We start from the raw sequence: 15,464 nt of genomic DNA on the forward strand, positions 1-15,464 counted from the left end.
ATGACCTAGACTTCAGTCTTGAATTATTAGTTGTGTCAATGTGTCTGTGAGCACCTTCCTGCTCATAGAAGCGATTTCATGACACCTGTCTCTACTTCATAGATTCTGTATTATTATGAGAAATAAATTATTAGGGAAAGGTGTTTGGGATAGGTCTTCATAAATAGCATTTGCTTCCTATAACAGGAAAAAGTATTAGGAGAGTAATATCTATTCATTTCATTAAGATGTGCTACATTTCAAAGACTTTACTGTATTAAGGGGGAAAGTAGCCTACACACTAATGTGTGAAGTGTGAATGATGAGTAGTATATAGTAAAAGGTTATATTTGAGAGTAAATTTACAGACTTATTTTTTCCTTACTAACCAGCACCATTTTCTAAATGTTCTGAAAAAGAAATATATAGTAAATAGAAGCTGCATTTTTAATTGCAACAAAATAAAAATCATGGTTAATAATACTTATTTAGAGCTTATGCTGTGTCTGCCAAGAGCATTTCTCAGCTTCATATTCTATATATCCCAGTGGCTTACAGTAAGCCCATGTATGATGTTGCTGTGAAGAAACTGATGCACATAGGGGTGGAGTAATTTTCCTAACATCCTCGTGTAGAAAGCAGAGGTGGGATGTGAGTGGCCCCACGCCATTTGACCATTTCTGCGGTTCCAGTGAGATGCTCTCTGTAGAAACGCAAAGGAGCTACCATGAGGTGCCTCTTCTTCCTCAAATTTTTGTTGCCTAGTAAATTGGCTGGGAATATTAGATAATTTACAAAATTAACTTTCTTAGCTGGGTATAGCAGCATGTGTCTGTAGTCCCAGGATACACTGAAATGGGATAATCCACTGAGTTTAGGAGTTCAAGGCCACTCTAGACAACATAGTAAGACCCTATCTCAAACTAAAATAAAATACTTTTTTTAAAAAGCTCATTGATCTTATATTTTATCATGTTCACCAAATTGTAATTTTGAAAACTCTGTGTGTGCGTGCGTGCATGGGTGCGCGGCAGTAGAGGACAACTTTATTGAGTTGATACTCTCCCTCCACTTCTACACAGGGTCCAGGGATCGAACTCAGGCTGTCAGTCTTGTGCAGCTTTACCAAGCTTGTGCACCAAGTGCCTTTACCCACTGAGCCATCTCACCAGCCCCCAAATTACAAATATTAAAAAACAAAACTCATTACCTGAAATCATTATGAAGTAGCATATGCATTATTTCACGTATCATTTAAATGGTTTTGAGCAGCTGCAACTATGGGCCACCCTGAGAGTGGTTCTTAATCTCTTACAGATGTGTAGGAGATAAGATAGAATATACTGGAACAAAGAGACCTTAGGCTCTGTAAATATGTGAGAGTCAATATATTGTGTTCCGGTAGCAATAAAATGTTAAACCAAGTTAACCATTTAGCTTGAAGATGTAAGTACTAGAGATCAAAGGCATCCTAGATTTTTAGTAAAACCCTGAATATTTAGTAATTGTGTGTTTCTGTTCTAGAATTTTTGTCTTTATGTAGGCAGTTATTACATCTCATGACTTTTTGTATGTCTTTTAGGAAATGAAAACCAGGTGTTTCCAAGTAATAATTTCACATTTGAAAATAATACCTTAGGCCTGGAGGCTATAACCACAAGATATATTTTTGAAAATTGCCCATCCTTGTCACTTAGTAACCAGCCTGGTGATCTGCTAGCCGACAACGCTGGGAAATTGGGCTGCCAGGAATAGTGTGTTGCCAGATTGCACTACCCATCACCAGTCTTTGAGATTGTCAAATGCTAAATTTACCCAGTGTATTCTGCAGAAGCAACCAATTAAGTTCACAGAGCTTTGGGAGTGCATGTCATCAGGAGACAGCTTCTTCCATGCAGAAGGAATTGCTGGTCTTGGTCCCAGTATATCGTAACTCTAATCTGCTAAGACCTGGGAATAAGAGTTACTGTTCAGCTAACAGGTCATTCTTGGCTCTTTTCCAAAAGAAGCTGGGTATCCTGAGGGTCCTGGAAGCTTGAGAAGGGATTTTTCTCCGCCTGTCTTGCTATGATCCACTATCCCCACTGGCAGAACTAATAAAACCTGTCAGAATCCACACAGCAGGGTCCCAACTCTGGCTGCGCTGTGTACCAGGCTATTCTTGGCGATTTCTAATTGACCCCAGAAAACCTGTTGATCCCCCTTACTTCATCCTCTGTCTTCCCAGGGAAGCAGTTCAGTATCACAGACGTGTTTTGATGACTTGATCCTACCCTGGATCAACCTCCCACAAGCCTAGGGCCAATCGGCTTCCATTTCTTCCAAAATACAACAGTGAAATTCATGTCTATCTTAGCGTACCAATTTCCCGAGATGGAATTACAGAAAGTACCTCATACAGAGCTGGTGACCTAAGAGGCACTGAATAATAGTCATTGTGGTGATAATAATGGTTCACTATTTGTGAGAAATGAAAGGATTTAGATCACTCTTATTTCTCTCAAAAGTGGGGGCTGCCTCTGGATTCTAGGCCAAAACACCACACAGATTATGTTGTAGGAATTGAGTGAGAAGGTCAAATAAAATGCACCCAGATTCAGTTTCCAGAGCTATGTGCAACGTCATGTCTTTTGGAACATCCAATTGTACGGCTTTCCTTGTTCTCTGTTGCCACCTCCCCACCCCTTCACTTCCCTAGGAAACCTATGGAAATAATTCCATTATTGATATGTGATGACTATATCTTCTTATTAAAATGGGTCTGCATGATTCCAACACACAGCATGGTATTACCGGCACACACTCAACTCTTGCTTGTTCCCGTGATGCCCTTTGTAAATGAACAGCCTCACCTCAAAGCTCAACCCCCAATTTCTGTCTCACTCACAGATGCCATTCCGGCGGTCACTCTGCATGGAAGTGTTGATTTTCTGTTTGGGTTAAGGTTCTGTCCCTAAGTATATACATACACCGACACTGCTGTCTTTGAAAGTCGTGTCTAATCAGGCCGTGTTGGTTCAAGACACGCCTGGAGCCAGAGGTCCTCTGGACTGCTTCTCACTGGCTGACTCCAGACCAGAGGTGCCAAGTTCAACGATCAGGAGCTGACTGCAAGGACTCCAAGATAAACTTCTGGGGAAAACTACTTTCGCCCTGATCAGTGGCCTGCCTTTTGCTTACTCTTTGGGTGGTGTGAGCTGTCGGTGAGAGCGGCCCAGGGAGGGTTGGGAATTCCTTGCCCTGCTTGGGCCACACTGTTTATCGTCTGCTGGAGATTGGCTCTTGGAGAAACCATCTGCCTGGCCTTCTGTTCTAGCCTGTTTATGAATACGGTGTCTTGTGCTTTCTCTTGTTGGCCCGGAGGAAAGCACACAGTTTTTGGAAGCTCTGGAATGTTGGCACTTGGAGGGTGTAGCGCATGCAGCTCGGGGGAAGCTGGGACCTGGGAGGCAAGGCTGCCTCTTCTTGGCTCACTTCCTTCACTCTTCTCTCTCTCTCTCTCTCTCTCCTGTTGTTTTTCAGGCAGTGAAGCAGACTTCAGCTCCTCGAGCAGCACAGGCAGCATCTCGGCTCCTGAGGTCCACATGTCCACTGCAGGAAACAAGCGAGCCTCTTTCTCACGCAAGTAGGCACTGACTCCCGCTCTGTAATTACGAAGCTTTGTGCTGGTGACTTCCTGTCCACGGGTTTCTGTGGAACCACCTGGATTCTGAGGTCGTTACTAGCTGTGAGGTTGATTGTTAGGTATTCCACAGTGATCTGCGGCTGCTCCTTCCTTGCTTCACCTACTGTCCTCATGTGACTTAGCCCTGTCCTCCCTGCCCCCAGCTGTCTCTCAGTCAGACCTGGGCCCTCTGCCCTCCTCCCTCCATCCCCTGCTCTTTCCTCCACTCACCTGTGTGTGCAATGGGAAAGTAAGCTCTGCCCCCTGCCTGCCCCTCACGACCCCCTATCATTTTCTAGCCACCGGCAAAGACTACCTTCCCTTCTATGAAAGAGACATTTACTTAGGAAGAAATGAGAGAGAGAGAGAGAGAGAGAGAGAGAGAGAGAGAGAGAGAGAGAGAGAGAGAGAATGAATAGGTGTGGGTAGCCACCACTGCCAGAGGCAGCCAAGCAACACAGCTGGATGTGTGCCCTCTGGAGTCAGGCTGTCTTGGCCTTACCCTACTACCACCCTCTACAGACTGCATGGCCCTGAATAAGGGGTTTCATTTCTGTATACTTCGCTTCTCATCTGCAAAAAAGAGTTATCATGATACCTACTTCAGAGGGTTTCTGGTTAGCGCAGTGCTCGACATGTGGTAGGCATAGTAAATGCTTTACTGTTAACAATAGTTGAATCGGGGGCAGAGGATTATGGGAAAAACATGCTAATGCTCACATTTAGTGAGAGGAGTTCTAAGCCCAGGATTTTCTACCCATGAACAGTGTCATTATTCCTCAATAGGTACTCATTGAGCATCTACTGTAAGGCAGTAAACAGAACTCAGTGAAAGCCATAATTATTCTAGTAATGTACAAAAGATAATACATGGGTGTATTATATAATTTTTTTAAATGACACAGGGAAAATAGTGTAATAAGGCATGTGATACATTTTTGATGGGCTAGTTCCAGCACACCTCAGGGATAAAGTGAGCTCCACCACCACCTGGAGAATGTCTTCTGACTTTATTGTCACATCACTGTCCCGGGCCATTGCATTCAAAAGTTATTCTAAGTATTAATAGTATATGTTTTTCAAGATCATTTCCATTTCCACAGGCTTACAGCTCTGGAACCCTGTGCAAACATTTCCTATTTCTCTTGAGTGAACAGAAGGTTTGACTGATGTTTATAAACGGGACTAAGATGCCTCCAGTGCACAGCTTCATGTTAAAAGTAAATCCAGACTAAACCATGAGAAAAAAAGTAGAACCCATAGTAAATAAGCGCTATTGCTCTGTCCAGCCCCCTCTATGCTTGGGTTATAAAGTGCCTCTGGGATCAGAGGGGAGGGATGTAAACATTTGCATTATAGATGAGACAAATCCTCCCCTGAGAAGTAAGCACATCCCCATGGTGAATGGTATCAAAGAAAATGAGCCAGGGGAAAAAAAAGGCCATTTTATTGAGCATTTCAAATGAACTTGAGTCTGTAGTTACATTTCAAGATGTCAACGACATGGAGATCTTAGAGAAAACATTCTAGTCTGAAACTTAGGATTTTTTTTTTTTGAAAAGTGATCAAAAATTGATGTAGTAAATATAATACAATTAGTACAAATCAAATGTAGCAGAATTGTTTTGGTTTGGGGGGTTGTTTTGTTTTGTTTTGTTTTTTGAGACAAGGTTTCTCTGTGTAGCTTTGGAGCCTGTCCTGGATCTCGCTGTGTAGACCAGGCTTGCTTCGAATTTACAGAGATCTACCAGGCTCTGCCTCCCGAGTGCTGGGATTAAAGGCATGTGCCACCACCGCCCGGCTAGTTTTTGTTTTTGTTTTTGTTTTTTCTTATTTCTATGTATGTAGGTGCAGGTGTCATGCCTTGCAACTGGAGTTTCCAGCAGTTTGAGCTGCCTGGTGTGGGTGCTAGGGACTGAACCCAGGCCACCTGCAAGAGCAATAATTTCTCTTTACCATTGAGCCATCTCTCTAGTCCCACACCAGAATCTTTCATAGCCAAATAATTAGTATTTGGAAATTGAGATTGACTCCTCATTTCTTTCCCTGACCTAGGCACAGAGAGCCATCAGTAAATTCAGTGATGGAATATCTTAGGCTTTTAATGTAATCTTTGTGTTCAACAGAACCAAGCATTAAGGGCAGCTGTAAGTGGACTGGTTACCCATCCCAGACTGTGTAGGAGAGTCAAATGTTTAACTAGTTGCTTCCTGCTGTAGCAGGAACATTCAATGAAAGTGTTGGGATGTGAAGGAAATGTGGAATTGTTGAAAAAATTTTTGACAGGCTATTTCTAAAGCAAAGCTTTAGAGACTTACAAATCAACTAAATTATTATCCAATGCTGATGATATTTCTGAGGAAGTCTCTTTTTTAACTGAAACATTAATCTGTCTAGAAATGATAGAAATACGAGTGAGGTTAATGGGCAATTGCCATTGACATCAAATACACCATTTTTTATTAGGTGTATGACTCTAGGTTCATTTTCTATTCAGGAAAACAGAAATGACCATAACATCACTGAGTTAAGTGAGCTGATGTAGGTAACCACATCACAAGAGTCCAGACCTTGACTAAAAGTGGGAGGGGTGTATTCATAAAAGAAAATGAACATAATAACTAGTGAACTACAAAGCAAAGTGCCACAGAGCAGCAGGCCTGAGCAACACCGGACACTTACTTGCCACTTTGGGGACTTTCAGATCAAGGTCTGGTAGGTAGGTTTCTTCTGAGCCTGTCTGCTTGGCTTGGAGATAGATGCCTGACCCCCCAGTATCCTTACATCATCATCTCTCTATACACATCTATGTCCAAATTCTCCCTTATTATATGTATATTGGTTAAATTAAATAAGGGCCCAGCACAACTGCCTACTTTTAACTTAATTACCTCTCTAAAGTCCTTGTCTCCAAATGTCACATTCTCAAGTCTTGGGGATTAGGGTCTCAACATATGAACTTGGGATGTTGACAGTAATAGAGTTAAGTCCAAAACAATGACAGCAGGGAATGAAGATAGTAACAACGATGACGATGATGAAGAAGAAGAAATAGTGGGATGGTGGTGGTGAAATGAAGGGCCTGTGGCTAGCAAACAGAGATCCCTTGGGCTCCTGCGAGGTTTCTATATGTTCTTTTACATTACGCTGTTCAAGTATTCAGAAAGGGTGCAGGGTGACAAATTTTCTCTTTTCTGTGTATTACATTGTTCTTGCCTGCTAGAACAAAGAATGGTGGAGAAGCTCCATGGCCAGGACAAACAAGGAACTCCAGCTTCTCCTTTGAAAATGATGAAAATAATTGATGATGCTTATGTCCATATTGGTTAACATTTGAACTGAAATAAATGAAAGGAGAAAAAGTGATAGTTTTAAACATAAGTTTCGTTTTTGAAAATTAGCTCTTAAGGCATTATAAAATGTGTGTCCTGAAACACATATGAACACATATGATTATATGTTTTATAAGACTTGAGTAATGTTTTGTAGCTTGATGAGTCTTTGCGTTCTTCTATGTGGTAGGTAAGTTTTCATGAAACCACCTAATTTAATGCTTGTCATGGATCATATACCTCAGCACTTTGTTGCAAGGTGAATGGGTAAATGCCCAAGTGGATTGTCCAAACAATAACTATATCTGAATGAGAACCTGATAAAATTGTTTACAGGACCAAAGCAATGTATTCCCTTTCTATAAAGTGGGAGACATTACTATTAAGTTTTAAATTTTCCAGCTTTGAATCCCAGATCAGCTATACACTCTTGGACTATTTATTTTCCCTGAGCCTCAGTGAGTATAGGTAAATGGGAAGCAGTGATTGCGTCTGTCTGACAGGATCAGGGTCAAGTGTTCACAAAGTATCTGGAGCAGCACCAGTGTCACAGAAGGCCTTAAGGCAGCAGTTCTCAACCTGTGGGTCATAACCCCTTTGGGAGTTGCACATCAGATATCCTGCATATCAGATATTTATATTATAATTCATAACAGCAGCAAAAGTACAGCTATGAAGGAGTAATGAAATAATTTTACGGTTAGGGGTCACCACAACATGAGAAACTGTATTAAAGTGTCGCAGCATTAGGAAGGTTGAGGACCACTGCTCTAAGGTATGGTTAATACAGAATAAAATTCCCTGTGTCAAAGTTATAGGTAATTCTTTATATTCTCTCATCACTTGCAAGGGTTAACCCTCCATATTTTCTTTTAGTCACATTGGGAAATACAATAGCCAGTGCCAGGCTTAGAAGTGAAGCATAGGAGAAGAAAACCCAAGCCAGAGTACATGTTCCTTTCAGCTACTCATGAAGTTCTTCCCGCCCTTGGGCTGCTAAAGTCGGCTTGTCACTAAGCCATCAGCCCATCTGTTCCATATAAAATGTCTCCTTCTTTGTGAAAAGGAGAGCGAGTCGATTTGGATGATTTCAAGAGGAAGGAACTTGTAAGTTTAGAATTTGGTGGGCTCCTTAATGTGCAATGTGCTTGGTTGACAGCAAGTTGAGATTGCATTTGAATTTGAATAAGTGATTACAGGCATTGAGCCCTCAGTCCCACTAACACTCACTCTTACACACGTTCCTCCCTGAAATGCATCAGTGGGACAGGGCCAGACTTCAAGCTGCAGATACAAGAGGTTCTCAGGAAGCAGTGCTGATGTATGAAAAGAATGTTCTTCTTGATTTTCCTGTAATACCCAGCAAAACTCCTGATGGAACATGTTATCCTGTTTAAGTAATTTCAGCATTCTCTGGATGCTTTCCAACTCTACTGGATATCAAAATCTCTGGAACTAGATTAACAGGAAGAATCTAAACAAGCTGATCCTGTAGTACCAGCCTAGAGCAGAGGTGCACGAAGCTTCTGGAAGAAAGTTACATACCTTTTCAATTTGGCTTTCCTTTTTTAAACACAGGTATCCTAATATGTAGATTAGCCTAAAACTTGTTCTATAGTCAAAGATGACCTTAAGCTCCTGATCTACCTCCTGGTGGTACAGGGGTGTACCACACCAGGCTAGATTTTCAAACCAACTCTACAAGGAAGGCGGGATGTTTGTATGTGTTATGTGTGATGTGCCTGTGTGTGTGGTATGTGCGGTGTGGTGTGTGTGTGTGTGTGTGTGTGTGTGTGTGTGTGTGCATAAAGTAGCTTTCCTAAATTTTTAGTAAATGATAGTGCCAGGTCTCACACCCAGTTAATTCATCCAGCAATCATGCTAGATGGCAAAAAAATATATAGGTTCAAAATATAAAGGTGAACACAAGTATAGATTATTCAGGAAGCTAAATCATTTGGAATATTGGTGTATTTAGGAATGGTAGGATAGGTTGGAAGAAATGATGAATTGGACCTGCCAGCCATTTTAAGAAGTCTAGCCTTTACTCTGGAGACAATGGGAAAGTCCTGAAAGTCTTGGAGGAGGGCAATAGTGTTCCACCTGCTCACTAGAAAGGCATCAGCCTCCTATAAGAGGGAGCAAGACCAAATAGAAACTGTTTAAAGTAACAGCCGAGGGAGTAGTTCCTTGTGTTCATGATAAAAAGAGAGCAAATATTAAGTAGGTTTTAAAAAAATGTTGCTCATAAGGACCACATAAGTGACCACAATGTCCCAGTCAACTCTAGGAGTCACATTTCCTCTGCAGCAAGCAGCTGGAGGAAGGAGCAAGGGAACACCTGAGCATCTCTCCAGCCACAAGGACTCTGATAAGCATCTGTAATGCTCTTCTTTCAGCCGAGGTCCCCATGGGCGGAGCAATGGAGCATCATCCCACAAGTCTGGCAGCAGCCCACCATCCCCAAGGGAAAAGGATCTTGTGTCTATTCTGTGCAGGAATCCATTGAGTCCCAGTAACATCCACCCTAGCTACGCCCCTTCTTCTCCAAGTAGCAGCAACTCCGGCTCCTACAAAGGAAGTGACTGTAGTCCAGTTATGAGGTGAGTCCCATTGGCCACTGAACGGACGCTTTTTAATTTGTCCAGTTTGGAACTTTTCTGAAGATGGGAAAAATTATATATAACTCTTGATTCCCTACTTTTATCTGTAATAAGACACTTCTCTTCTTTCTCACAGTTAGCTAATCCTTTCAGGGCTGATGCAGAAAGACACAAACCACAAGCTGAAACAACACTGGACCTTCCAATTAGGGAGGGGAAACGGCACAGTAGCTGGGAGCTATTCTCATTTCCTGGGCACAGGGAGGAGTTGTGCTTGTGTTCACTCGTTCATTAAATGAGTAGCAGGGTCTGTGCTCAACACCAAGAACAGAGAGGCGAATGAAAGTGACCCTAGGCTCTGCCCAAAGAAGAAGGATTCTAATACAAAAACAAATTTAGATTATTCTGCAACTATCTGTTGCTATATGAATATGTAAGAGGTGGGGCAGTGGAACAGGGCAATCAGAGAGGCCACACTACCAAAATAAAACTTGACGTGATATCTAAACAGTGAGTGGGGGCGTTAATAGTTGGTGGAAAGAGGTGGGCAGGAGGAGGAAGGGGTGGCGTATCCAGAGGGGATGGAGAAGAGGAGGGCTTGGAGGGTTGGGAACTGAACATGGGCCATATTGAGCAGAGTGTAGGCACAGGGGCAAGCAGCATGGGAGCTTGGACTGAGTCCAGAGTTAGAGGAGAGCCTGGCAGCCCTCCACAGCCCTATTCCTCCCCAGCATCCCTATTCTCATTAGTCAGCTCTCGTACAGCCTAGATGCCCAGGCTTAGCCAGGCCTGAGGAGGGCCAAGATTCCAGCTGGACTGTGTTTGCAGAACACTGAGTGCTTCTCCACAAAGCACACTGGTAAGAGTGGAGTGGCCTTGTTCCCTCTGAACACGGAACTTTCCATTCCCACCACATCAGCACATTCACACTGCTACTGACTTCAGAACAATTTGAATTCAAGTAATAATAAGCAAGATCTTCAGGCAGGGGCAAATTGTGAGGAAAGTTAGGTCATCTTGTCTCACTCTTCCCTCCTGGTCCCCCCACCTCCCCACCCCACTAATGTTACTAGCCGTTAATCTGAACTGATAGCCAAGGCCCTAGATAACAAGCATGCACTATTTCATATGAAATCAATCCTAAGCCTTTGAAACCCTTCTTGTGCTGCCCCATCCTTCCACAAACACACATATACCTCAGTCTTCCATATAACCAACAGCCCTAGGGCAGGCTGGTGTGTCATAGTTCATCTTCCGACACAGTTATCTGCTCTGTGACTCACAACTCCAACACTCTGATGCTATTCCACTCTGTCAGTTCTTGTCTGTTCGAACTGTTAGAGCAGAGTGCCAGAGACCAGGTGACTCCAAACACAAAGACAAGTGAGGTGTTCATTCAATTCTGGGGGTTGAGTCCGAAATGATGAAAAAACAGTCAAGTTCCGGGGAAGGCTCACTTAAGTGTTGGAGACTCCTCTTTCTTGAATCTTCACAAAGAAGAAAGTGATCTAGGGAGCTCTCTAGAGTTCTTTTCACTTGTCTTGGCACATATTATTAATGGTGTGAAATAACGTTTTCATCAAGACTTTTATACATGCATATCATACACTCAGATCATATTTACTCTTCGTTTCTTTCATCTTCCCAGTAGTTAGCATCTCTGATAAGGGCATTAATCCCATCACAGAGGCTCTATGCTCATTATGTCTTAATTACCTCCCAATTTGAAAGGGGTGTGTGTAAACATCCAATATATTACCATCCTTTTCTTTCCAAAGAAAAGGAAACAGGGAAAAGAGGATTAACATCTTATTACTCTGCTTGAACTATTTCAGGAGGTCTGGAAGATATATGTCTTGTGGAGAAAATCACGGTGTCAAACCCCCAAATCCAGAACAATATTTGACTCCTCTACAGCAGAAGGAGGTCACCGTGAGGCACCTGAGGACCAAGCTGAAGGAGTCTGAGCGCCGACTTCATGAGAGGTAAATCTGGATTGTCTACCCCTCAAGGCTTAGCACAGTCCCATCTTTTCAGAAAGTGACATAGGAGCCAAGACTACACAGAAGAATGAAAAAGAAAACAGTTCTATTAACATTTTCAGTCTTCAGATTCATTTCATGATTGTTTGTGCCCCGGTTTTTTTGCAGAAGCTGGTAGGTTAGAGGATACCCTATCTCCTGGGTGTGCTCAGCTTCCCCATGAAGAATTGGGTGTGTACATGACTATTTTTAAATGGCAGAAACACTTGCAGGAACAATCTTCTACTTCCAGTAGAACAGGTCACATTGGCCCCATCAAGCCCCGATAATCTCTGGAGAGAGTGGATAGTTGTGTGTGCTGAGACTCCTGCCAGCTATTTCCATGCTGAAGGAAGTGCTTCGTTATTCTTGGACTGTCGTTAAGGCTTAAGGGGGAAAAAAAGCAACAAAAACAAAAACCAGCCTGTGTGTAGATCTTATCACATCAGAAAAAAAAAAAAAAACTGTTGACATGTTGGGAGCGAGCCATATTTTCTGCTTCATAGTTTCCTCTTGGAATTTCTTGAGACAAGGTGACTGCCAGACGTACTAGCTGTAACTAGGGAGCTAGGTCCTTAGTGAAGTAGCATTTGCATTCTCTGGGAACTGACCTGCTCTGTTCTCCTCCTCTGCTGCCACAGGATATAATGAAGAACCAGTGAGCTTGACTGGTAAAGCATAGACAGACAGTACAGGCAGCGAGTTTTCATCTTCCTTTTTAGTTTGATTCTTTACCTGATTGAAAGGGACTTGAGAGCCAAGCTCACCTCCAGGTAGACTACTGTGATTTATGAAAAATCCAGGGGGATCTTTGAACTCTTGTAAGAGAAGGCATAGAAAAGCAGGAAAACTTGGTAAAATAGCTCTTAGATACATGAAGATACGGACTGCTTGGTCTTGGTATTCACACCATGAGGATATACATTTGCACTGACTTTGAAGAAATTCTTTGTAAGAATTTCTTGGAAAAGGTTTTAAAATAGGTTATTATGAATGGTAGGGCATCTCAGAGAGTCACCTCAGTGTATAACAGGTTAACTATGCTCTTTTCTGAGGCAGGACAGACTATGCAACTTTTACAAAGCTCTTCTTGAACATATAGCATTTTATGATTTCAAACAAGTATCACTGGACTGTAAGGACAGTTACACAAGGCTATGATTGATCATCTCAGCTTTTCTTTAATCCATAATTAACGGTGATGTGGACTTTTCTTCTACAGCTGTTCATGTACATTACGAAAGAGAAAGCTACAGAGTTAGAAGTGGGCTAAGAAACAAATAGTAAAACATCAAATACTGAGTTTTGAGTAGAGGATAATACTAGTAAAGTACTTGGTCCAATCCCTGCTCCACAGTAAGTATTCAAATAGGAAACAATGGCAGCTATTTTGATGCTGATTCTGGTTACTATTATTAGCTGAGCTGTTTTATAATTACAGGGGGAGGTTCCATGGCTAATACTTGCCAAAAAAAAAAAAAAAAATCCTGAAACAGAAACTGCTTTAACGCCTGTATTTCGTGTGGAAGAGCATGGACTTTGGGCTGGTGTCAGTCATGAGCTGTCTATTTCAAGGTTACCTTTGCTTGTAACATTGCCTGCCTTTCCTCTAGGGAGTCTGAGATCGTGGAGCTCAAGTCTCAGCTGACACGGATGAGGGAAGACTGGATTGAAGAAGAGTGCCACAGAGTGGAGGCCCAGTTGGCACTCAAGGAAGCCAGGAAGGAGATTAAACAGCTCAAACAGGTCATTGAGACCATGAGGAACAACTTGGCTGATAAAGACAAAGGCATTCAGAAGTACTTCGTGGACATAAACATCCAAAACAAGAAGTTAGAGTCCCTACTCCAAAGCATGGAGATGGCACACAATAGCTCCCTGAGGGATGAACTGTGCCTAGACTTTTCCTGTGATTCCCCAGAGAAAAGCTTACCCCCGAGCACTGCATTTGGCAAGATGGCAGATGGGTTATCTCTGGAGGAACAGGTTACAGAGGAAGGTGCTGACAGCGAGCTTCTGTTGGGAGACAGCATGGCCGAGGGCACAGATATGTTAGATGAGATGGTGACCGCCACCGCCACAGAATCTGATGACCTGGAGTTTGTTCATTCTACCCCAGGGCCACAAGCCCTCAAGGCTCTCCCCTTGGTGAGCCAGGAAGAGGTCAGTCTGGTGGTGGAGCAAGCCGTGCAGACCGACGTGGTGCCCTTCAGCCCTGCCATCTCAGAGCTCCTTCAGAGCGTGCTAAAGCTTCAGGACTCCTGTCCCACAAGCTCAGCATCCCCAGATGAATCTGGAGCTGACTCAATGGAAAGCTTCCCAGAATCCATCTCTGCCTTAATGGTTGATTTAACTCCAAGAAGTCCCAACTCAGCCATCCTTCTGTCTCCCGTGGAGATTCCATTCAGCAAGGCAGCTGTGGAAGCCGGTACAAATCGCCTCATGAGAGAGCTAGATTTTGCAGCCTACACAGAAGAAAGGTTGGACAGCATCCTCTCGCTGTCTCAGGGAGGCGTCGTGAGGCAGTACTGGAGCAGCAGTTTCTTGGTGGATCTACTGGCCGTGGCTGCCCCTGTGGTGCCCACTGTTCTGTGGGCATTCAGTACTCAGAGAGGGGGTACAGACCCTGTCTACAATATCGGAGCCTTGCTCCGGGGCTGCTGTGTGGTGGCCCTACACTCCCTACGCCGCACAGCTTTCCACATCAAAACCTAATTAGTCGTTACTGTGTGCCAATGTGTCCGTGTGGTGTTATGCCAGGTAGAGCAACAGCAGGTGGGTCAGTGGAAGTCTCTATTCTGTCGTTTTGCTCCTCGCTGTTTGATTTGCACTATAGTCAGTTGAAGCCCGGTCACTGTCGGAAAACCAGAGGTAATCTTCCAAGGCATGGAAACCTAGTTCTGGTAGCTGTCCCCACCAGAGTGGTGTAGAAAGCATGCTTATGCCCCTGCCGTGTCGTCTGAGGTGCCCGTTCTCATACTCATGGTTCAGGAAGAGAAAATGCAGTTCGCACTTTCACCACAGCCTTCCCCAAGGCTGGCATGTTATCTCCTTGCTTCGCTTTGTGCCGTTTCAAAGTGTGTAATTGTTCCAGCATTCCAATGGTCTTGTGCATAGCAGGGGACTGTAACCAAAAATAAAAATGTATTTGTGTAACTGGTTCAAAGAACACTTGAATAGCTCTTTATTGTCTTTCTTGAGGTTGATAAGGTTTGAGTGTTTGGATTTTTTTTTTTTTAACTAAATGTAGCTCCAAAGTCTTAAAAGGCTCATTAGCTCTTAAACCTGTCAGTGGATGGAACTGTGTAAATTTACAATGTTACAATGTACTAACTTATTTTTTGCTTATTATATATAGTGTTTTATTGGAAATTGTTTGTATCCACACACTTCAGCATGAAAATAAAAATTAGTGTTTCCATTTAAGTCTTTATGCCTCCTATAATTGTGAGTTTACCACTTTACAAGGCCAAATAAGTAGATCATTCTCTATTAACAATATTCTGTAAAATGTAACTAATCAGAGAAATGAGAAAGGAAAAATGGTTATTAAAGAAAGGTGAAGGGCTAGAAAGATGGCCCAGTGGTTAAGAGCAGAACTTAACTATTCTCATGGAAAACCTGAATTCTGTTCCCAGCACCCATGTGGCTCACAACACCTTCTTACCAAACACTAGTATACACTCAAAAAATACCTTTCCTCTCCTCTCTCTCTCTCACACACACACACTTAAAAATAAAAAAAAAATCTTTAAAAAGGAAGGTAAATATGTCCTACCATAAAAAGCATTATTTCTAAAATAAGAATAGCTCTGGTTATCTTAAATAAGCCATGCACTTGCTTACACACATAGTCAGTGGCATG

General features: G+C 42.8%; 1 protein-coding gene across 1 annotated transcript; it reads left to right on the plus strand.

The window, feature by feature from the left end:
- The first annotated feature begins 3,131 nt into the window (after nt 1-3,131).
- Sybu (syntabulin) lies at nt 3,132-15,025 on the plus strand. The gene is made up of 4 exons (XM_059247789.1): nt 3,132-3,604; nt 9,375-9,578; nt 11,414-11,563; nt 13,213-15,025. The coding sequence occupies exons 1-4, from the start codon at nt 3,303-3,305 to the stop codon at nt 14,312-14,314; spliced, it is 1,758 nt and encodes a 585-aa protein (XP_059103772.1). The 5' UTR covers nt 3,132-3,302; the 3' UTR covers nt 14,315-15,025.
- The last annotated feature ends 439 nt before the right edge of the window (nt 15,026-15,464 follow it).

Source organism: Peromyscus eremicus, chromosome 20 (genome assembly GCF_949786415.1).
Source record: "Peromyscus eremicus chromosome 20, PerEre_H2_v1, whole genome shotgun sequence".
In the NCBI taxonomy this organism is placed as follows: domain Eukaryota; kingdom Metazoa; phylum Chordata; class Mammalia; order Rodentia; family Cricetidae; genus Peromyscus; species Peromyscus eremicus.

What these genes read in the sequence shown, in the direction of transcription:
- Sybu (XM_059247789.1), top strand. Translation starts at nt 3,303, where the DNA reads ATGAATACGGTGTCTTGTGCTTTCTCTTGTTGGCCCGGAGGAAAGCAC. An exon ending in CGAGCCTCTTTCTCACGCAA is followed by an intron (nt 3,605 to 9,374) that starts GTAGGCACTGAC and finishes CTCTTCTTTCAG; the next exon opens with CCGAGGTCCCCATGGGCGGA. An exon ending in GAGCGCCGACTTCATGAGAG is followed by an intron (nt 11,564 to 13,212) that starts GTAAATCTGGAT and finishes CCTTTCCTCTAG; the next exon opens with GGAGTCTGAGATCGTGGAGC.